The sequence below is a fragment of the Pimephales promelas genome, chromosome 11 (genome assembly GCF_988280905.1).
Source record: "Pimephales promelas chromosome 11, fPimPro1.hap1.1, whole genome shotgun sequence".
In the NCBI taxonomy this organism is placed as follows: domain Eukaryota; kingdom Metazoa; phylum Chordata; class Actinopteri; order Cypriniformes; family Leuciscidae; genus Pimephales; species Pimephales promelas.
Window position 1 is genome coordinate 19,707,108 of NC_142779.1, and position 24,158 is coordinate 19,731,265.

The 24,158-nt window shown below is 38.6% G+C and overlaps 1 protein-coding gene across 3 annotated transcripts in view; it reads left to right on the forward strand.

The window, feature by feature from the left end:
• Positions 1 to 23,842, forward strand: part of tasp1 (taspase, threonine aspartase, 1) — a 35,244-nt gene extending 11,402 nt beyond the window's left edge. For 2 of the 3 annotated variants that reach the window (XM_089117151.1, XM_039694100.2), the window contains 6 exons: positions 2,764 to 2,937; positions 6,635 to 6,713; positions 10,962 to 11,072; positions 14,869 to 14,976; positions 17,208 to 17,281; positions 22,882 to 23,840. In XM_089117151.1, the coding sequence (XP_088973277.1) occupies positions 2,764 to 2,937; positions 6,635 to 6,713; positions 10,962 to 11,072; positions 14,869 to 14,976; positions 17,208 to 17,281; positions 22,882 to 22,974 (639 nt within the window). In that variant the 3' untranslated portion in view covers positions 22,975 to 23,840. Of the gene's footprint in view, positions 1 to 2,763; positions 2,938 to 6,634; positions 6,714 to 10,961; positions 11,073 to 14,868; positions 14,977 to 17,207; positions 17,282 to 22,881 lie in introns of all 3 variants that reach the window. The other variant, XM_089117152.1, reaches the window with a different exon arrangement.
• The last annotated feature ends 316 nt before the right edge of the window (positions 23,843 to 24,158 follow it).

Here is a 24,158-nt window from a genome sequence, read left to right on the forward strand (position 1 = left end):
ATTTGCTCTGACATTATTACTCGACTGATAACAGGATCTGCATCTGTTCAGTCCTCTAATTCAAAACCACCACATATACCCAGAGGAGGAAACCCATTGGGTAATGACGACCTTAAAGGGGGGTGTGGAGACCTCAATTACTCACAATCACAGGAAACACACATACGGATACTTACTGCACTGCTGACATGGCACTGCACGCAAGGAATTTAACTTGGGTGACACAGTTCTCTGATGCTCTTTTGTAGCTTCTTGTTACTGACCTGAGAAGCATGAGTTCACCTGGTAGACTTGAAAACTTTTATCTTTTTACATATTTATGTCAGAGCCGTTTCAAATCCTTAATTTATTTTGTGGACCATTTAGGCCTTATTTTTAAGGAACAAAAATCAATGTATTTGTGTGTTTGAGGCATTCGTGTTTCAGCACCACCCCGCCGCCCAATTTCCCACGGCAACATCTTGAAGTTATTTCACCGAATTATTTCCCGTAATGTGCTTGAACATGTTAGCATCTCTTCTACTTTTTTGGTGAATTTTCAAGGAAGTGATTTGACAGGTACACATGGAATGCAGGTGTCGAGGGAAAATGGCTTCCAGCTCAGATCCATCCGTGATGTGACGCTTGTGTGGTCCCAATGAGAAAGTGAAACGTGGGTCACTCCTGGGTCATTAGTTGCAAATTATACTGTCTGAATGTGGGCGAAATGTTATTTGACAGGAAAGACAAATACGTCGCAGTCTAACTTGGTTCGGTTTATGTGGTATTTGTGTTCGGAGTTCGAACCTTGTAAGGTTTGTTTTAAAGATAGCATCAGTTTGAAGTGAGTGATCGCTGTTGGCTCTTTCTGCATGAATGATCTGTGCCTCTGGGATGCCACATGGTCTTTCTTCAGTTCAGTTCAGTTCATTTTTTTTCAAAGCTATGCATTAAATGGTCTTTTAGATAACAACACATTTCCTAGCCTCATCTCAAGTGGCATGTGGTTTGTTTGATTTTATAAGTGCCATATTTATTGTTTTACTGGGGATGTAATGCATTTTTATGGCATGGATGGCCTGGAGTCTAGGGGTTCTCACTCAATTTTAATGCATACTTCTCAGAATTAAGATGTTTATGTAACTTCTTTTATGTGAGTGAGTGGGTGCACTTGTGCTTAATAGAAATATGACTTTAGAATTGAAGGTTTCCCACAGTTGTGGGAAACTTGGGAATTTTTGGGAATCTTATATCTTTACGGTTTTCAAGTATCTAAGTATCTGAATTAAGTGAGGTCTTAATTTCTACTGTAAAAAAAAAAGAATTGTTAAACAATCAACAATGTGTTTTTTTTAAATGTATCACTTCAAAAAAGGTACCTGCTGTATACATTGCAATCTGCCTGAAAAGTCACCATAAAATAGAGGGACTTGGAATTCATTGGTCAAAAAGTATAAAAAACCCTGACAAATTTGTTTTGTTTTTTTACAGAAACAGATCGGAAACAATAACTTAAAGGAGTAGTTCACTGATAATTTACTCAACCCCATGTCATCCAAGATGTCCACGTCTTTCTTTCTTCAGTCAAAAAGAAATTAAGGTTTTTGATGAAAACATTCCAGGATTTTCTCCATATAATGGTTCAAGGTCCAACGGTTCAAGGTCCAAATGAGAGTTTCAGTGCAGCTTCAAAGGGCTTTGGACCTTTGGTTCCCATTGAAGTCCATTATATGGAGAAAATCCTGGAATGTTTTCATCAAAAACCTTAATTTGTTTTTGACTGAAGAAAGAAAGATATGGACATCTTGGATGACATGGGGGTGAGTAAATTATAAGCAAAAGTTTTTTGTTTTTTTTAAAGTGAACTACTCCTTTAATTGAAGTAAGTTGATAGAATATTTTTACTAACTGCTTTTATGACACACCGAAAAAGAGACAGAATATTTTTTAAGACATGAAGGTTATACAAACAGCTACCCTTTAAGGAGAGAAAAAAAATGAAGCTCCTCTTTGGAAAGGTCTGTGAGAGCAGATGTTGTTCTGAAGTTGATTCTGTCAGATTTATCGCTCATTGTGAGATCAATAATAATAACATTCTTTTTTAGCCTGTTCACTCATATTTTAGAAAGTTCAGAGGATCCATGGCCTAGTAATGACACTCTGTTCATGGGAAAATGAAATTATAAATTATAAGTCATCACGTCCCCTTCCGCATTTTCCCAGGATCGGCCAATTTGTCAAGCGGCTCCACATGACTCTTGCAGTCCACATCAACTTTCTTTCCAAAGTACACAGCAATCAGCAAATGAAAACAGTCCTTTAAAATGACCACTTTACTCATTATAAATGAGAGCATGGGGATCATTTTTCAGATGCTGATATGTAATTGGACTTTGTTTGCTCAAGCTAGATAGCTATGTGTATTTCAGTTCCCCAGTTTGACAAACTTCACATTTGGTTATGGTAGCCAGCTGGGTCTGAAAGTCTACTTCATAGACAAGAAAGAAAAAAAAATATTGCAAGAGAAGCAATGTTCAGTATGTTTCAATCTAGTATTATTCTGGGCTTTGGAAATGAGTGTTTTTTTTTTTTTAAGTTGCCAGTAACCACATTCTCTTTGTTCCTATTTTTTGGCCCACGGTTTAGCATGAAGATACATTGACACTTACATTTTATTACTGATTTCACCGTTTAAATGAACTCAGGACATTAGACTGCAGAATAGTGCTGTTTATTATCTGTGTGCGATTGGAAATTCTAATTGAATGGCAATTGTGTGCGCAGGAGAACGATTTAGGCTGCTTGGAGCCAGTAGGAGACATCATGGTGGAGGGTGAGGAGAATAACTCAGCCTGTCTGGATACAGTCGGTGCGGTCGTAGTGGATCGGGATGGGAATGTGGCAGCTGCAGTATCCAGTGGAGGTCTGGCCATGAAACACCCGGGTCGGGTTGGACAGGTGACCTTTTGTTTTTTTCTGTGTTTCCGTAGCCCCTTTCACACAGAGATTCCCGAAAATACACGGATAATGTGACCCGGCATTTTTCCCGAGATTGTTTGATTTCGGTTCATTCACACTGCCAGTGATTGCCTGGATCTATGAGCGTGTTCACACACAACCCGTAAAGATCCCGTAAAGACAAATGACGTTAGGATGAGACGTGTAACGTACGTTTCAAACTTGTACACGCGCATACCGTTCCACAAAGCTGGTGAAGGAGCTCCTGGTCTCTGCTTCGTTCCAGTTTGCAGACATTTGTTCGTCCTTTCTTTGTTGATGAACACCAACTTTCTTCTAAGAGCAACAGAGTCGCGCGATGGCACGAGTTTCATCACTATGACACACCCCTTACGGCATTGGTCCTGGGTTTTGTTCACACTGCGTCCGTTCCGGGACTGATTCTGGCAATGTGACTAGGTCCCCAACCCGGCACCGATGTCACTATCAATCCTGGGTCGTGTTTGGGTTCACACAGAAGGCGTTCTGGGAATTTCCCGGCAATTTCCCAGGATCAACGCGCTGTGTGAAAGGGGCTCGTGTTTTAGAGTGCAGATCGGGCCGCATTTTTCTGTCCGAGCCTGGCCTGCGTCCGACAGGGCAGTACCAGAACCCGACCTTAGCCCAACAGACATTACGATATTTACGTCCAAGCCCGACACAGTTAAAAATCTTTTTTTTGTCATACTAATGACACGTATGTTTATTTGTGTAGAAGGCCCGCTTTTATTTAGCAACTGGAAGGCATCCGGAAATGTTTACAGATGTGCGCAACGCATCAGCCAACACGGCCAACACAGCGCATGTTAACACAGGTGCGCACAAGAGGCCCAAACAAATAACCAATTGAAATTAAATTAACAAAGCTAGGTCTATATTAAATTACCCAAGCTAACAGAACAAAACATTAACATAACACTTATTAAATGTAGGCCTATAAGCTTAATGAAATGAAAACTCTTACCATTTTTCTTGGAAACTGTGTGGCTAATAAAACTGTAACATGGGATCTATTCACAATCTATCCTTCAAGGTTTAGGCTAATCCAGGTTATTATGCAGAAAAAGGATTGCATCAACGGTGGATGGCTTCACGGCTGTCTCGATGGTCCTGCCAGCAGCACTGAAGTTGCGCTCACTGCTGCTGCTGCTGGCTGGAATAGCAAGGATGCCGCGGGCAAGGACACTAAGCTTCGGGTAGTTGAGTTGATGATCGTTCCACCAGCTCAAAACATCTCTGTCATCCTGCATTGTATGATTTTGAGTCGAGTACAGCTCGACTTCGTCTGTGGCATCTGCCACAGGTACATTTTCCCACTCGTTGTCAAAGTCAACTGCAGCTGTCTTGGGCGCGGGTCCTTCAGTGGCAGTCTCCTGGGTGCGGATGTCACTAAGCTGTCTCCGAACCTCCTGGAGAAGGTTGTCTCTCTCTGAGGAGGACAGCATTCGGAGCTGGCTATATTAAGGCCAAAGGAAAGTTGCACTTTTTTGGACTTCTTGCATCTCCACTTTATGCAAAATCCAACAGAGATGCCGCTCGCGGATGATGGCTTGATGGGCTGTCAGTTTTTTTTTTTTGTTTTTTTTTTTGTGCAGTGACGCTTCAGCCGATAAACCACAAAAACACTAGGTTTATCGTTGGGTACTGGTCACCTTCAAGTTCACGCTGGGCATCGTAAAATGGTTGCGGAACTCGACAAGAAAGTCAAGGACATCTGGAGATATGGCATCGATCTGCCAGCCCTCTGCGCAATCATTAATTTTTCGCGTAGTTCTTGATAAACCGAGCGGACAGAATTCAAGGTCAGATATACCGTATTAAACCTTGTGTCTGCCATTTGAACAGCAAAGCTGCCATGCCCGACTTTTTGACATATTTGACGACAAGTGCCTTGGTAGCTTGCAGAGTGTCTGCAACAGTTGGAGCATCTTGGGCCAGATGTGTGGGGTCTAGGCGTGTCTCATCACCCTATTATACACGTGATCTTGGCAGTCAAGTCTTCGATATGGTCTGAGGGCACTGATGATGTTTGAGCCTTGGTCTGTCATCCATACCACTTTATTCAGCAGACTCATATCCAGGCCATACTCGGTTAGAAGTCTGTTGATTTCTCTCCTAATATTCTCCCGTCTTAGCCTCTTCCAGTGGGAATGCGACTGTTGTTAATACGGTGCTTATCATTTTAAATGATCGTGTCACGAAATGGCAAGTGATGGTCAAGTAGCTTCTAGCTTGATTTGGGGTAGTCCTCCGTCCAGATATCCGTTGTCATTCCGATCGAATTCACCTCAGTCAGAGTGTTATTTAGCTGCTCGACCAGCTTTGTGCGTTTCTCTATTGCCAGCTCAAGGCACCGTTTTGACACAGTGGTGGGATCAGGCAGTACATCCTGCGTTGCCACTGAACCATATGTAGCACCGATGTTAATAAGCTGCTGGGCCAGCTCAATGAAACACTCTCCTTCAATTGAACGAAATGGCCTTATGTCTTTACAGCAGTACTCAACGCATTTCTCAGTCAGTTTTTGTTTGTCCCGCTGAGGATTTTTTTTTTTTTGGAGGAACTAGCAAAGGCAGTGATACTCGGCTGCAGTAGCCCAGGTGACTTTTTATCCACATGACGCCACAAGGCGGAATTCCCGGTCCTCTTGCTGTCATATTTCATGAGAAATCCACAACTCCCCTGCTTTCTTGTGTGAAAGCATTGAACATAACCAACATGTTCATCACTATCGGCCTTGACAACAATGCAGAAAAACTTCCACACAGTCGACTTTCCTTTATTTTCGGTGGTTTTAAAATCTCCTGAGGCCAACTTCTTTTTAACGTCTTCCATTGTTGCGCTGCCAGCCACATGTAGCCAAATATGCAATATTATGCACGCACGTGTTGCACGTTGTCACGGCAACATAAACAAATTTCTGCACACATGGAGATGGAGGTTAGGGTAATATTTAAAATTTATTTTAATCACAAAAACAAACATTTGCATCCAGTTAAACAATATTATTATTGTTTTTTTAAAACTGTTTTAAATTTCAAATGTTCAATGCCTTATCGCGCCGACGAGACCGAGCCCGACCCGAACCCGAACGTCCTTCGGGTCCCTTCGGACTCGGTTCGGGTATCCATCCTCTATCGTGTTTGCCAATGATCTTATCTTAAAGGCTGGATTTTTTTTTTTCAAACATAATGTAAAAAGAGTAAGATTGTGAAATAGTACATTTAAAATAAGCTTCATATCATAATATGCTGATTTCATGCTTTAAGAAATGTTTTTTGTATACATTTGAAAACAGTCTTAATATTTTTATGGAAAGCATGATCATTTTTTTCAGATTTTTTGAATTAATCGAACTATTAATACTATATAAATAGTATTTTTTGTTACAATGTTAAAGTCACTTTTGATCAATTTAATGCATTGTGCTGAATAAAATGTATTTTTTCTTTAAAAAAAGATTTTAAAAATCTTACTGACCTCAGACATTTGAACAGTATTATGTTGCAAATATTTGCACTGAAATTAGATCTTTTCACAGTGTAGGTTATACGCGCTTTATAAACAGGTTAGATGTGTAATCAAAAATGTTTTCATTTATTCAATTAAACTGCAGCAGACATTCTTTTCAACATGTTTTTCTTCATATCTTTCTTAGGCTGCTCACTATGGGTGTGGCTGCTGGGCTGAAAACGCTCGAGACGTCAGCCTTTACTCTACAGCTGTGAGTACCTCAGGTATCAAACACACCGGAGTCATATTAGTGTGACATTACTGTATATAATATTCACTGCTTTTTGACAGGTTTTGCAAGGGTTCAGTCGGTCACTTGAGTCATTGTTTAAGAAATTTGTGCCGAATTACAGTCGTTAAAAAAATATCTAATTTCTAATTGTAGTAAAAAATCTATGTCATCCAACCTCATTTTCTGTTTATTCTTTGGCCTTGATATTAATGTCAATCCGTCCCTCTAACATCTTATTGTCATTTGCCAGTGTCTGCTTTAAATGTCTGCTTTACTTGGGATTCCTGCCGTGAGCGGGGCCCAAGGCCGTACATTTCACGTTTTAAACTAATGCTCTCTGTCACATGAATAAAACCAGGTTTTATTCCTTATATTGCCTGTGCCCAAGTCAATAGTCCACACACATGATTCACATCTCCATACAACACATACACAAGGCAGTCCATTGAGGATGTTTGGATTTCTTAAAGCAGTAATGATGAAAGACAGATTGTTATTCATGGGTAGATGGACGAGGACAAGACGATTATGTTTGAATTGAAGCTATAGGAGCTATTCTCTTCAGCTCAAGATAAAAAGAAAAGATGAAATCTCTGTTTGGGTGGATATGTCTCATCACAACACTTTTTGGGTACGAATATCCTCTTAGCAACTAATGGCAAGATTCGGTCAGACATGCTATGGCTTTGCTGATTGGGAAGGAGTGAACATTAAGGGTGATAAAGGAAGATTTTCTTTAATTGATATGTCCACAGTGAGTGCATTGTGCATTATGTTGATGTTGCATGTATTAATTTAATTTATCCCATCTCCCCATCCAGTGCAGTAAATTTGCACATACTTTAAGAACCACGACATGGTGCATAACTGCACCTGAAACTTTATTATAATATTTCACGAGGCAGTGACATTGCTTTAACAACCAGACACCTTGTAAAAAGCTCTACTTGGCTTTGAATTGTCGAACTGTAACCTCTGTTAATATGCTTCCCCGTGCCATAATCACTTACACAACTTCCAAAGAGTGTTAAGTTAAGATGAAGGCCATATTTCTTTTCTTTTCCTTCATCCTTTGTGCTGCGGCACCCTTGTGTGAAAGCACCTTTGGCCTGGCCTGAGCCCTGCAGTGAACACACACCTGGCCCATTGCAGAGAGACTGGGATTCATTCAAGCTTGGCATGTTGCACAGGGGTGCAGCATGTATGATTTCCTCTGGTTTAAAAAAAAAATGTTGATGGTGTTGGCCACACAGGCTTTTTGAGGGATTTTGCTATGTCTATTGCAGTTTAGTGTGTGTGTGTTGTTTTTTTTCAGCATTGGTATCTTCATTTCAAAAATGAGCATTATATATTTATGCAAATATGTCCAAAAAATGTTTTAGTTTTTTCTGCTACTCTGCATGGCATTTGTTCTCATCACAGTGATAAAGTAAAATTAAAAAGAAAAAATAAATAAAGATTGCTTTTTTCTTTTTTTTGTAATGATGTAATGAGAATTCAGTGGAATTTTTTTGTCAAGAAAATGAAACCTTTATGGAACAATCTTAATGGTATTAGATTTTTTTATTTATTTTATTTTAGATGGGAAATATTACTCAGACATGTTCTTGATAGGTTTTGTGAGATCTCCGATTGCTTGCTTCAACAGGTCTGAAATATTACGAGCACTGTTTTACACGTGTGCTCCCTTTTGACATTTTTACTTTATAATCGCACAAACTCATGTGCAACAGGCACGGAACTTACTTGTGTTTTGTGCCTCTTTGTTTTTGATCGTCCGCCATTCTAAAAACAAAAGCAGAATCACACATTTTATCACCTTCTCCCCCCATGGCTGTTTCAGCATGCATTTCTCTTTCATCCTCCTCAAAATTGAAAACTCATGGTGGTGAAGACAGGCCGTTCGAGTGTACGCTCCAGCGGTGCACCTGCTTTTCATTTCCCAACTTAAAAGGCGTTCCTATCAAAAGGAGGAGAAAAACAATCATTCTGGCTTCATACTGACACAAAGAGCTCGTTTTCTCCCAGGTCAACCATGTTAGTCTCGTCAGCGCTCGTTGTGGTTTCGCTGAGGGTCAGTGTTGATTCCTTTTGCCACGTTTGCCCCTTTTATGCCATCTCTGGTTTGTTGTGTTTTATTTACTTTCCCCTGGAAATTGAGTTTGCACTATCATGGCACTGTTTGCTTGTTAAATTAACTGTTAACTTGTGATATTGTTGCCAGTAACATTCATTTCTCAAGAGAGAATGAGAGGGTTTACGGTAACTTGGAAATAGTGAGCCAATGGTGGAGCCAGTCGTTTATTCATTCTTTTGTTAAAACAACAAAAAAGAAGAAAAGAAAAGAAATTAGCATCTAATTGTCATGGCAACAAACCCGCACAGAGTTTTGTTGTAGTTACCTGATATTTTACGGGGCCCACGTTTGTGTTTACAGAAACAACACGGCTATTTTCTTAAGGCTTTATGGTTTCAGAGGCTGCCAGACATTTTGTGTTTAAGGCATTTCTTTACCCTCCCTCCCTTTTGAAAACTGGCCGCTATACACGGGTGCCTTTGAAAGGCAAATGACTGTGAGTGTCTTCAGTGTCTTGACAGTGAGATTTACTATTCTTATATTTTACATGTTCTTAATTCCCATGTGGACACCTGACTTGCCAAACAAATTTAATACATTTAAAATTGTATTAAAGCACGCACACAGTTACACACACACATACACAGCTTGAATCATCAGTCAGCCCATTCTCCTCTGACCTCTAGCATCAATAAGGCATTTTCGCCTTAAGACTGCCGCATATTGGATGTTTTTCCCTTTTCACACATGAGAAATTGAACCGAAATTAGGTGAGTGTATACACATTAACCTAAAGGATTATTAAGAACACTTTTTCAATTTCTCATTAATGCAATTATCTAATCAACCAATCACATGACAGTTGCTTCAATGCATTTAGGGGTGTGGTCCTGGTTAATCTCTTGAATTTCAAACTGAATGTCAGAATGGGAAAGAAAGGTGATTTAAGCAATTTCGAGTGTGGCATGGTTGTTGGTGCTAGACGGGCCGGTCTGAGTATTTCACAATCTGCTCAGTTACTGGGATTTTCACGCACAACCATTTCTAGGCTTACAAAGATGGTGTGAAAAGGGAAAATCATCCAGTATGCGTCAGTCCTTTGGGCGAAAATTTCTTGTTGATGCTAGAGGTCAGAGGAGAATGGGCCGACTGATTCAAGCTGATAGAAGAGCATATTTGACTGAAATAACCACGTTACAACTGAGGTATGCAGCAAAGCATTTGTGAAGCCACGACACGAAAAATCTTGAGGTGGATGGGCTACAACAGCAGAAGAGCCCACCGGGTACCACTCATCTCCACTACAATTAGTAAAAAGAGGCTACAATTTGCAAGAGCTCACCAAAATTAGTCAGTTGAAGACTGGAAAAATGTTGCCTGGTCTGATGAGTCTCGATCTCTGTTGAGACATTCAGATGGTAGAGTCAGAATTTGGCGTAAACAGAATGAGAACATGGATCCATCATGCCTTGTTACCACTGTGCAGGCTGGTGGTGGTGGTGTAATGGTGTGGGGGATGTTTTTTTGGCACACTTTAGGCCCCTTAGTGCCAATTGGGCATTGTTTAAATGCCACGGCCTACCTGAGCATTGTTCCTGACCATGTCCATCCCTTTATGGCCACTATGTACCCATCCTCTAATGGCTACTTCCAGCAGAATAAAGCATCATGTCACAAAGCTCAAATCATTTCTAATTGGTTATGAAATTGGTTATTACAATGTTATGAATCAAGTGCACAGATAAAGCTATATTGTTAGAGCGAGCGACCATGTAAAGTGGCTAACGTTAGGCTACTAGCATTTTTCAAATGATAAGCCATGTTTGAGATCGATGAATGATAGGTGAACTTTTCGATATCTTGCTTGACATAATTACCCTCTTGTTTGCCTCTTATCGTTGACGAATGTTCATTTGACTATTAGGGGGCAGCCCTAAATTCATTATGCAAATACACAGACAAATTGCAATTCAGTATGAAAATAACATGAACTCCATGGCATGAACACAGACAACCAGAACTGGAACTAACTGTTCCAAACATTAAATTGTAAATTTACACGCAGTTGTACACTACACATAATGTCTTCTTATTATTTTTTTTAATTTATGTTTTATTTTTATATTAAATTATTGAATGTGGGTCTTGTCTGTACTGTTACAGGCTCTGGGGAGCACCTGATTCGCACCATGTTGGCCAGAGAGTGCTCTACCTCCATGCAGACTGAAAACGCACACCAGGCCCTACTGGAGGCTATGCAAAATAAATTCATCAGTGAGTGACTCTCAGAGACTCTCTTTCCCTCCCTGTTATCCTGTTTTCATGTTTCTCTCTCCTTCAGCAGGCTAGCATCAACTTCACCACAGTATGTGTAAGTAAGAGCAGCTCTGAGCTAAAACTGAACAACAAAATCATTAACAACTTGCTTGACTGGAAATGAGCGCTACAAATATTCGGCAGCCGCAATGGTTTTTTTTTCTTTATGTTTGGATTTGTGGATCAATAACATTCTTTTGAATGGGCTCCACAAGTTTTTGGTTAAATCATATTTGTGTGGCCACAGTTATTTTCAGATGCCATAAATACTCTTTTGACAGTCCATTTGAAGATGTAGCCTTCTTTCATGTTCAGAAGCTTTGCTCGCTTGGTTCCCATTCTGGGCTTGTCAAATCGGGTGACTGCTTGGATTTTATATTGAATGTAACACAAAGTACATGTGGGAATATTTGCTGGTTTTGGCCTGTGACCTTTATAGTTTTGTTGCACGGAAATCTTCAAATGTGAGATTTTCTTGATTGTTATTATTATTTATTTAATTGAGTTTTATGTGTTCCTGCAAAGCTTGGTTAATCAACATTATATTGACCCTCATAAATCAACATGCATACCCAAAACACAACGTGATGCGATAAGATTCCTAATGCGACCAAATAAATCACAAATCGCAGCCAAGCAGAAGAGCGTGTGGTCGGACTCTCTCTGCAATTGCAGTGCACAGCTGTCTCACACTTGCAACAAAATTGATGTTACCAAGTATTTAATCGATTTAATGAAAGTTAAACCATTTTAATATTATTTAAAATATTTAGTGACTCATACCTTTCTTTTGTTTTCAAGATCTGAGACAAATTATCCATTGTCACATTTATCGTGGCTATATTTAAGTTGGTATATATGATATCCAAACTCAAATCAAATTAAAAACTTAAGTACAAACACGTGAGATAATCATTTAGCTGTCAGCCGAAAATAGAACCCTTGTCGTTTGATGCATATTGTCTCTAATTAACATGGATATGACTTTGTGTACTATGAAGTTTCCGTTTTTTTTTTTTTTTTTTTTTTTTCAAACAGCAACCCCTAGAGTCTCGCCAACGAGTGAAATCCTGACTGAGTGGGACTCTTGTCTGGTTCCTCACGCAGTCAGTTTCTTGTTTTCTTTTCCTTCCTTCCGACCGTGTTTTCTTCGTCGACTCTCCCATGATTCATGTCTGAAATTCGTGTTGGTGTCTTCCATAGAGGCTGCTTCATATGTGGTTGAAGTACAAAGTATGTGACGTCGTCTTGTAAAGCAAGCCTTGATTCTCACGAAATTTGCGGGGCACCACCTCTCAAACCTTCATTGCTGGTTTTGCCATAGACAGTAAAAGAAATGGACAAAGCGACCCCATTGATTTCAACGGAGAAGACTGAAGTCTGATTATTGCACTTTCTCTCTGACGTCTGAGCGACTGCGCAGGCTCAAACTCAGCGTGATGACAGTCTGACAGTTGAAAATCTTCTAGTAGCTGTGCCAAGACAAATCTGAATCACCCAATTCCTCAAAAACGTTGTTGAGATATTTTGTCCCGTTGCTTTTAATGGACTCTCTATTTATGGGCTTCTACCTTGACTTTGTGCCTCCATGCCTCATAGACAGTAAAAGATTGCCTGTGAGCTTCTCCTCCTGTTTATACGGCAATGTCTCTATTGTGTGACAGAAAGTCCCATGGTTATTACGCAATCTTTAGCCTATTTTTAGAAAAACGGCTTCTACGGGGGCTGTAACGTAAGATACAAAGTAATGGAGCATTTTATACATTGTCGTGTTTCTTTAGAAATAAATAATGGACAAATGAAGTCTTTGAACGCCTCAGATGTAAAGTTATTCGCTGTCAAAGTGATGCCAAAATGAATGGGAGTCAATGGGATGCTAACAGCAGGTTCTGCTACAATGGCGGCTCCCGCGAGGCTACAACTTTCCCCTGATGCAAACCCCCTTGGGTTTTGCCAGCAGCGTCCCAGCCTGCTTTACTATTGGGATTATTCGCCCTACTATGAGTTAGTTTATATGGTGGCCCTGTAGTGCACAACACAACGAAATTTTAAAAGCAAACATAAGTACACAACGAAATGAATCCACAAAGTAAATGAGTCACAACACAACGGAAAATGTACAGCACAACAGAAATGAGCCACAACATAATGGAAATAAGCAACAACACAACGAAATAAAGCTTCAACACAACGGAAATGCTCCCGACCACTAAAGGGCTCTCGGAGCGTGGTAAAGTTTTCCTTGCCATTGTTCAGTTGTGGCTTAATTTTATCGTATTGTGAACTTATGTTTGCTTTTTAAATTCCGTTGTGTTGTGCACTACTGGGCCACCGTACGTTTACCATTAAAATGACGTCGAAGCTGTTATATTAAGGTACAAATTTTGCATAGTGTTCATTTTAAAGGGACTATATGTAAAATTCAGAAACCCTTGTTATTAGCGACACCAGAGGCCATTAACTGTACTGCAGCTTTCACACGTAATGTACAAGAGTCTGAATGTGATTCAATGCTCCGATATATTCACAGCAAAGTTATTTTCGTTAGAAGTAATAAGTTGGAAAACCTTTGAAGCGATATACTGTTAACAAACATCTTGACGGCAAAATGTGCTACATGCTTTACTCAATAACAATAACAAAATGACTGCGTGAATTTGGAGAAGCTCTGAAGGGAGGGTGGGATCTCATGCTTTTAAAGCTAGCCTGCTATTGCTAGCCTCTCTGAAAATTGCCTACCCTTACTTTAAGGGCTTTTTTTGTGAAAATGATCAGATGACTGCACTTTGATTACAATTATTTACCAAATAATTAAACAGGCACACTTGAAATATTGATCTAATTTAATGTGAGAAGACAGTCTCTGGAGTGCCACTATTTCTACTAAAATATTTGACTGCGGAATGCTGTGACTAACCAATATGAATCAAGTGTTTCTCAAAGCTGTGTAAACTGATTAAACTGTGAAGATGCTTAGATGAAACAGAATGAAACAGCCTTTTTTATGGAATATTGGATTAAGATGCGTTTTTAATGTATTTTGAAGACCACTGATCTATATAATGTCATTCTAGTGGTTAAGACATATATTCTGTGTGAAGGCTGTCCAGGTTTTAATTAAGAAGTGTTATAAAAAGACGCGTGTTCAGTGTAAAAAAGCTGAACACAACATGATGTGCAAAATCAATATGGCATTAATGAAACGGAGCACCTATCTGAGGTGAAATTTAAAACTCTTCCCTCCTGTGGACTGATGTTATGCTTGATAGCTTCAAACCTAGTCTGTGTCCAGCACTCCTTTGGTTTTGAGATGTAATCATTTGAATGGGCTTGAAGCCCGTTTTGCAGCGCAAACTCTTTCAGTTTTTTTGTATTTGCTTGCTTTTTCAACACAGTCTCTTTATCAGAGCTCCGTGAGGGGTTACAGAAATAACTCATTCCATCATTAACCTATTAAAGAGCGAAAAGTGGCTCTGCTCCCAATTTTTCTCATTTGGTTAATAAAACAAAAGCTTTGGAAAGAATAATTGTTTTCAGTCGTTTAGGTTGGCAGGGGAAAGTACGGAAATGTACTGCTTTTCCGCTCATTTCATTAACTTCTCAGAACAGAGCATAACTAATAAATCATTGACCGAATCGCTGGGTTTTCTTAGATGTCTCCAATGTGCTTTCATTTTGATTTTACATCTAAATAGACTGATTGTAGTGGAAAGAAGGTCACGGTTGAAATGCAGTTGGCTTGTTTGTGTTTAAGGTTCGCCGTTCCTGGCTGGCGAGGACTGTGTTCTGGGTGGGGTGATTGTTCTGAGGTGCTGCACATGTGGAGAAGCCCAACGATCTGAAGACATCCAGGCTCTGCTGGGTACGTGCTCCTCTGTCCTGCTCCAGCTTAAATTCATTACACCTGAGGTCCAAAACTGTGATGATTGTGTTTTCAAAAATATCCGAATGGATTAGAACAGAATCCAGAGATCACAAGATTTGTATTTTTTTTTTTTTTTTTTTTTAAAGATTTTTTTAGATATTTTAAGTGCATTAAAAATAATAATTATAAAGAATACTACAAAGCAGGGTTTAGCTCCAACCCTAATCAAACACACCCAAGCAAGCTAATCATAAGGGGCCTTATCATACACCCGGCGCAATGCGATAAGTGTTTTTCGCTAGTTTCAACCATGTAGTCCTGTGCCACGTTGTTTAAATAGCATATGCGCCCTTGGGTGTGCTGAGGTGTGTTTTGACGCATTGTTGGCGCATTACTTTTTTTTGGCAACTGAAATAGACTGCGCCATTGACCAACAAAAACCTGGTCTAAAGTCAATGGTTCAATATTTTTTTTTTTGTTATTTAACGCTGCATTTCACAGTTTTTCCTCTCTGTCGCCATCTGTGTTTGAAATCTGCAAATGCAGTCATTAGCGGAATTATCATTATTATTACCTGCTACAAAGTGAATTTTATTTACTACCGTTCAAATGTTTGGGGTCCATAAAGTTGTTTATTTTATTTGAAGAATTTCTTATGCTCATCAAGGCTGCATTCATAAAACAGCAATATTGAGAAATATTATTATTATTTTAACTTTTGATGTCAAAGCTGAATTTTCAGCATCATTACTCAAGTCTTCAGTGACGCATGATCCTTCTGGAGTCATTCTAATATGCTGATTTAATGTTCAAGGAACGTTTCTTATTATCAGTGTTCAAAACGGTTTGTGGAAACCGATTTTTTCCACAAAAGAAGTTCAAAAGAACATCATTCATTTAAAATGGGTCTTTTGTAACCTCATGTACTGTATGTATCTAGTATCAGTTTTGAACAATTTAATGCATCATTCCTGAAAGTGTTACATAAAAAGATGCCGTTATGGAGGATTTTTGAAGAACAACTGTGTCACTGAAGATTCCCTCAAAGTCATTCGTTTTGTTTTGCCCCCCTCTCCCCCATTCATTCTTTCTGATGCCTCCCTCACATTCTTGTCTAAAGATGCTGACTATTTTTCCAGGCGTTTTTGTTTAAACATTCAGGGATAAACATGGCAGCTCCCTACATTCACAAATAACAGAATAAACAGGTCTCAAAGTGTGGTCTGAGAGTGTGGTCGGGATAATAGAGGCATTGTTATGATTAGGGCTGACAACACTCAATGGAAGAACACATTTCAGACTGATATGAAATATCTTTGTGTGTTTGGTTCATTAACCGTTCAGTCTTGACTTCAATTTAAGGTTAACTCAGAAGGATAATTCGCCATGTTTTCATTTTGGAAGTTCTAATGGGTTTTCCATTAATGAGTAAAATATAAGGGGTGGGAATCTTTAAGCACCCCATGATCCGATCCAATTTAAATTCTGGGAGTCACGATCCGATTCCAAAATTATTCTTGATTTACATTTACATGTTTAATATTAAAATTACAAATGTATAAATAAATCGAAGAACTTTTTATAATAATTACAAATTTAAAACAATTTTATGTTAAGAGTTTAACTGACTAAATATGGTTTCAAAACATACATTTAAATATCAAATAATAACAAAAGAACAAAGAAACACAAACAAAGATGCATCATAGACAGCAGGAGATCTAAAAATAGACTGCATTCACACTAATGCACAGATCTATTTTGACAATACAGATGCTTTGTCTTGTCTGTGTAATCCCTTAAGACATAACAGACTTTAATTATGTTAATTTTGCATCATAAAAGCATTTTAAGGTGCATTTAACAACTAACACTGATTCACCCCACCGCCACATGCCGCAAGCGCTATTCGAAGGGGTGTGTGTGTGAGAATTCAAAGCAAGCAGAATACGGTTGTTTCTAGAGCACACACAATTCTATCGCAAATGCTTACTCAGAATTGATTCAGAATCTTTGAAGAGAGAATTGCGATGCATTTAACCATCTCTCTATAAAAAAAGATTTTATTCTGTTCTAATATTTCATTCATCAATAAAATAAAGTACTTCTAAAAATTCATTTGAAACTCCTCAAGATGCTAATTTTCTTCGAGGTTAATAGGATGTGTAATCTTCTAAGGATTTTTTTGAACCTATATCTCACAGTTATTGTCTCTCTTTTATTCACAGTGGAGTTTCTATGGAGCCATACTACAGAGAGCATGTGTGTGGGATACATGTCTGCCCAGGACAGTAAACCCAGGGTAAGAAGTTCCCACATCAGAACACCCTCATCAGAGGCTGTTCACAGTCTCCGCAGTTGCTAGGGCATTTGGGGTGGTTAGTCTTTATGCTTTTCTGATTCCTAGATATGGCTTGTGTCCCTGCTTCAATTTAGTCATTAGCATGGAAAAAAACATTAGAATTTTTGAATCTGTTATAATAGGAATAGCAATAGTAGATAGTAATAATATAATCTATAATAGTAATAATCTTTCTTAAATAATATTTCGGGCATCATGCATGCCTGCAACACCAGTGGTTTGTGTTGCGTTATATACCAAAATATAATAATTAAGGTTCGGTCAATTTAACTTTTATTCTATGAATTTTCATGAGTGAAATCTGCATTTCCATGGCTGAATTGTAAGTCAGTTTGGAACCATGTGATGTAGTGAAAGATTTTACCACACAGGCGTATCATGTTCAAGATGGTCAAGTAAATTCACAGATTTGACTCACAGAAAGATGCTTGGTTTGAACGTGACTTCATGGCGAGCTGTGCTTCATACATTGTCACACTACATTGATCTGTGGGGTTTGTTCAAGTCTGAGCAACACTAATAGAGATGCTTGTCTTTGCAGTTCTCACAATTTTGTTAGTTTAATTTTGCAAGTTTGGTTTGTTAGTGTTATTCAGAATGATTAATAAAGTTTTGCCAAAACTCCCATTGATTTATCTTTGGCACTTGGGACTTGGCAGTCATGTCCTAATGTCTGAAAAGTGATAAAAGCATGGCAACATGCACAAATATACTTCTTATATTTTTAGTATCAGTCCACAAGTTTCTGGTATGTAATTAACAGCAGGTACTCATAAAATGAACAATCCTGCTGAATTGTGACAGGTCTTTCCACCGACGACTGCTGCAGAAAGACACCAACTCATTTCTGTACCATTCCAGAAACATTCCTCCCATTCCTTCATGCATTGTGCTGCTGTGTATGTATGTGTGTGTGTGTTTGATGAGATGAAAGCCCAGAGCTGATTGGCAGCTCAGCGAGATAGAACACAGTCCAGAGCTCTAGGAGTGTGTGCCGTTTTAACCGTTTCTATTCACGCTAGTAGCTCAGAGCGTGTCTAGAAGTGTGCATTGACCCATTTTAGAATAGTCCTTTGTTAGGTTTGTGCTCTGAACAGGGGCTCTAGTCAGTTCTTGCAGAAGCCAGTGTGCTCTTTATCCGGTCTATTGTCAGTGCAGATTGGCTGGAAGCGGACCCTCTCTGTTGCTTCAAGCCCTTTGGCTTTCATGCCTGGCATTGATGAATCTTTTACATTTAACAAGCCTCTTTAGCTCCAGATCTTTTCAACCTGTTCAGTTTGTATATCTGTTAGCACAGTTGCAATGTTAGGCCATATTTAATTTAGCTTAATTTTTTTTGTAGCCATACATTTAAAAGAATTGCATGTTGTATACTTTGCACAGCATAAAATTATAACTATGTATACAGGATATTTGTGGTCATGAAACTGTACACGTATAGGAACAGGATACGGATGGGCCTCTGTGTTTGGTGCACTAACAAACATGTAGTCCGATGTATAGCCTGGAATGTGGATTGCATGTTTTCTTTTTTCTGGCAAGATTTCAAACCTTCCAGCTCAATTCCCAAATCCACACGCATCATTGCTGTTTGAGAAGAGCTGGTTTTCTGATGTCCTCTCATCCTTGCTCTGGGGTGCATTTCTTGTGCAGTGATGTAACTTTCTGATTAACCACCATGGTATGATGCATGCCATCGTTGAGGAAACTTACCAACTAGTCATGATTGTTTTCCAAAGCCGTAGTGACTCTTTTGCACCTCTGTCTTTGAACTACATTGGTTCAACAATATAGGACTGTCGTAATTGATGTCACGTGTAGCTGGATTAATATTTTTCTACTAATTAATCTATTTGAGATATCCGATATTCTGCTGTAAAAAAATGGTGGTAGTCATTAATGACTATTTCACTGTTTTTGTTAGATGTCATTTAGCTTTATTGGCGGGTTTATTCATTTAGTTGAATCCGCGTTTCCACTGAAATTACCCGTGACAATTTGTCCCAGGAACACCCCAAGCCCCCCATAAAGCCTGAACCTTTCGTCGGTCCATCTGCCGTATTTTTTAAACTCCATAATTGATTCGAAAAGCAAACTGCAACATATTTTTAAAAATCTGCGTGGAGTCAACCAATCAAAATGTGGTATGGACTCAACCAATCAGCATGTTCAGCGCCCAAGTTCCACCCCTGAAAGTTCCTAAACTTTGAAAAAGTACTACCTCGCAAGCAGAGACTTTCGGAGGGGGAAATATTTAGCACACTGAGTACCATCCCAAAGTCCTTAGTTCCTGGGGAAAGTTCCTGCGGCCTAGACAACAATTGTGTATGTCGTTGCTCCTTCCACCACACTATTTAAATAGAATGAAATATATAGAATTTACTTATTGTTATTAGCTTGCTTGTTGTGCCCAAGAGCATGATCTGTTTAAGTCCACACATGTCATTGAACAATAAACTGTTTCAACAACGCAAGTTTGTGATACTGTTTTCGAATGTTCGCTAGAACTATGGTTGCAGGAAACGGCAAATCGGTTAAACTGTTGTTAACGTCACAACTTGCGACCATAGTCGGCCAACAATGCTTTTGGGAAACGCATCCGTGGTTGCTGATAATTGGTTACACTGCTCACTCTTCCCTTTTTCCATTTAGCCCCTCGAAAGAAGGGATGGCACATTGTGGCTGAAAACAAAATATGTGAAAACCACAGCTGAAGCACGGCCATTGTCATATATCTCTTTTTACACTGCGGCACCACATTTTCTGGGTTTCAGCTCTTTAACACATCATACACACATTTTTACGTGGCAATTAAGAAAGAATTTTAATGGCATACTTTTGGTCTCAAACAAAGCAGTTTTCTGATTATATCCAACTGCTTGAATGTTTGGCTTGAATCTAGATGTCCATCTCAGTCAGTGAATCTCTGGTTTGCCACACAGAATCGAGTCTAATCTTTAGGTTGCGTTAAGACTTCATGATTATTTCCAGCAGTGGTAATTCCAACCACATGTGAACCATTCCAGATAAAACACCATCAAGTAGATTCAAATGTGTTCAACTTCAAAACCCTGTTGTCATTTATAAGAAGAATAAGACCAAGTTACACTTGACGATTGGAGAGGAATAACATTTCCAAGTCAGAATTGCGAGTTATAAAATTGTGAAGAAAAAAAGTCAAAATTGTGAGCGAGAAAAAGTCGCAATTACCTTTATATTTTTTTTATTCAGTGGTGGAAACAAGCTTCCATAATAACAGAACACAAGACAAATATACTGAATCAATTTAAAGGGAAATTTGAAAAAAATGAAAATTCTGTCAGTATTTACTCACCCTCATGTTGTTCCAAACCTCTATGTGTTTATTTGTTCTGCTGAACACATAGGAAGATATTTGGAAGAATGTTTTAATCAAACAGATCTCATTCCCCATTGACTATCATAGTAGGAAAAATACATACTATGGTAGTCAATGGGGAATGAGATCTGTTTGAATAAAACATTCTTCCAAATATCTTCCTTTGTGTTCAACAGAACAAATAAACATAGAGGTTTGGAACAACATTAGGGTGTGTAAATACTGACAGAATATTCATTTTTGGGTGAACTAACCCTTTAAAATCAAAGTAAATGTAATTTATGACCGTCTTGCTGCACATCGTCGTCTTCTCAAAATCCGAATTACAACATCTTATAGATGATTGTATCATATGATACTCATTAGTTTCTTCATATTGCGTTTGTACAGAATAACACAAAATTAGTAAAAGAACAAATATTGCAGTATGAAATATCTCCACGCTGAGCCTTTTTTGCACTTCCTGCTATCCCTACTTGAGGTTCCTTGTCCAATGAATGGACGACCTTAGCACACGTGTGGTTTTGTTTACAAATTTTGGTTCACTTGCAAAAAGAGCAGTGAGAAAGCGAATGGTACCAAAAAAAAAATTGGTCTGGACCAAAGTAAGTGAACTATCAGACATTACTGGTGTGAATACACCCTTAGGCCAATAAGCAACCACCCAGAACCCCCTGGTAACCACATAGAATAGTGCTAAAACCCACTCTGAAGACGTTGGCATCTAATTGTTACAACCACCCCTAGCATCTCACAAAAACATCTTGCAGAACTCTAATGGCCAGAATATTTGGGCCATGTTATTGCACAAATTAATGTAATGGTCATGTATAAAAAAAGGCTTTATCTCTATATGGACAGAACATTGGAATAACGTTCCATGGGGTCGCAAAAAAATGTGAAATGCGAGTTGTGTTATGATTCCCCCTGTATTATAGTTGTCCTCATCCTTTACAGTAATGTCTGAATGCGTTGATTGTTACATGGGTGTGTTAGCAATTAGCAGAAACATATTAAAAAGTTGGTGTTTTATGCCTGTTACTAATCTAGATTTAAAGCTAAGCTTTTTTATTTTCTAGATATTTTGGGGCTTTTTTAACTTTATTTGATAGAACAGTTGAGGATTGACAGAAAGTTATAGGAGAATCACGACCTGGGACTCAAATTCGCGTCACCCAAAGTTGTGTGGCATTATTGCTGCTCCGACAAGCTACGCCTTTTGTAAAACACAATGTTTCAGTTGGGGTTGTTGTGTGGACTCCAATTTTCACTAGATTGTTGGAAACAAGTTAATTTTTTTTTAAACCGATGATACAATATATCAACAGTCTTATGTAGAGGCATGGGTTCAGTACTATTTCGGTCATTTATTGTATTTTTATATAATTTACATTTATTTACATTTAGTGTCCCTGTTTTTATTTATAAAAACAAAAACATCTGGATTCCATTTTATTAACCCATTTTATTTTTTCTGGATTTATTCATCCAAAATTCGCTAAAAAAAGACATTGTGTGTTATACTGTAAATCCAATTTTTATTACTGGATTCTATCACTCCATCTGTTTTTTCTGCGTTACAGAAGTTATAGGGCCCTGTATTCTAATTATGTCATACTTATATTTACATTTATTTTGTAATTATTCATTGACTTTATTTTTTCTAGGGATTTATTATTACCTTGATCTTTTTACAGAATAGATGTTCGCTTGTGTTTGTGTGATGTTCTATTGTTTAGTTTTAGTTATTTGAGTTAGTTTTGAGCTATTGTCTTCTAGCTTGTGGGTAATCTACCCACACTTGTGCTGGAGGTCACATAGACTGTGTGAGTGAGATATGGATCACTATCATAGCATAACTGACACACATGGATGTGCTGAAAGGGGTCACAGTTTTCCACTGACTTGTCACCCTATGCGTGTTGTCCCGCCATGAACCAGTGCTTCCAACAGGTGGCCCGGGGCGCTCTGGGATGATATCTTCACTTCTATTCTCCTCGCACATGGTTCTGGCTCCCCGAGGGCCGCTTATTGTTGCCCGACAGAGAGCGGGACGGGGGCATATGCCTTTGATTGCAGTGAGGACACCTCACTCCCACTATTCAACAGCTGTGTGCTTCTCCGCCACACTCATACTTGACTCTGTTAACACTCTATCTTTCTCTCTCTCTCTGTTTGCCAGACTCACATATCCAGACTTCCTCCTGGGGCGGTGGCCGGACAGTCGCTGGCAATCGAAGGTGGAGTCTGTCGACTTGGCACCGTGAGTGACTGAAGCGGTGTGAAATCATCCTCTATTTCTGCAGCATAAGCAAGAGCTTGATGTTGTGTCATCGTAGGACACCATTATAAAGGGACAAAAAGGTTGCAATATATCTTTTCTTCCATCTTTTCTTTATTGCACAGATATAAAAACATTTATTCACAATTTCCTTTTCTAAAACATACCGTGCTACTTTTGCGTTCCATTCATGGGCATAGCATAGACAGTGTCATCTGTGTCACTGTCACTTGAGATGGGGGGACGGGGACAGGGTTAGCAGGGTAATTTGCCTAAGGCGTCTGCTAAGAAAAGGACATGCCAAGTGCACTTCAGGACTAGTGCACTGCTCTGGTTTTAGTGGGCTTCCAAGGAACTCAGCCTCTAATATGTGCTGGACAAGACTTGATGCTCCATTTCTATTCCTCTCTTAAACAATATGCACCGTCCTTTTCGTTGTAAATAAGCTAAGGGTTGTTGAAACAGGGTGGCCATTAATGTAAACGGCTTACTTGATGTTTGATATTACTTTTACTATTATGTTTTATATATAGATAAGGTGCTTGTTTTGTGCAAAAGTTCAGTTTAGTAATTCATATTATAGGTCTTTACATTTTCGGTCTGAGTGGAGATATTTGACGTGTGCTTGATGTGAGTCTGGTTAAGTCGCAAATGCGTAGACAGCGTGGAATGCAGGATAAAATCCTTTTTGAAATTTGCAAAAATTGCCTTTTAGTTTGACTTTTTTAAAGCTAGGAATAGCAGTTTAGAATAAAATTTGCCGTTTACTTGCTCTCGTGTCATTCTAAACCTGTACAGTTTACTTTCTTAAGCAGAACACAAGAGGATCCTCGTCATTGTATATATATATATATATATATATATATATATACATGTGTATATATAAATATATATACACACATATATATATATATATACACACATATATATATATATATATATATATATATATATATATATATACACACACATACATATATATAAATATATACATTCTTTAGCAGAACACAAGAGGATCCTCATCATTGTTTTCCTTTTAGCTTTAAAATATTGAAAAAGATTCAAAATATCATAAAAATGATCCATTTGACCTGAGTTTTTAGAACTCTTGCTGAACTCATACACGTCACGTGATATTTTGGTTTTTGTATTTCCATTTTACCTTAAAATTGCGATCT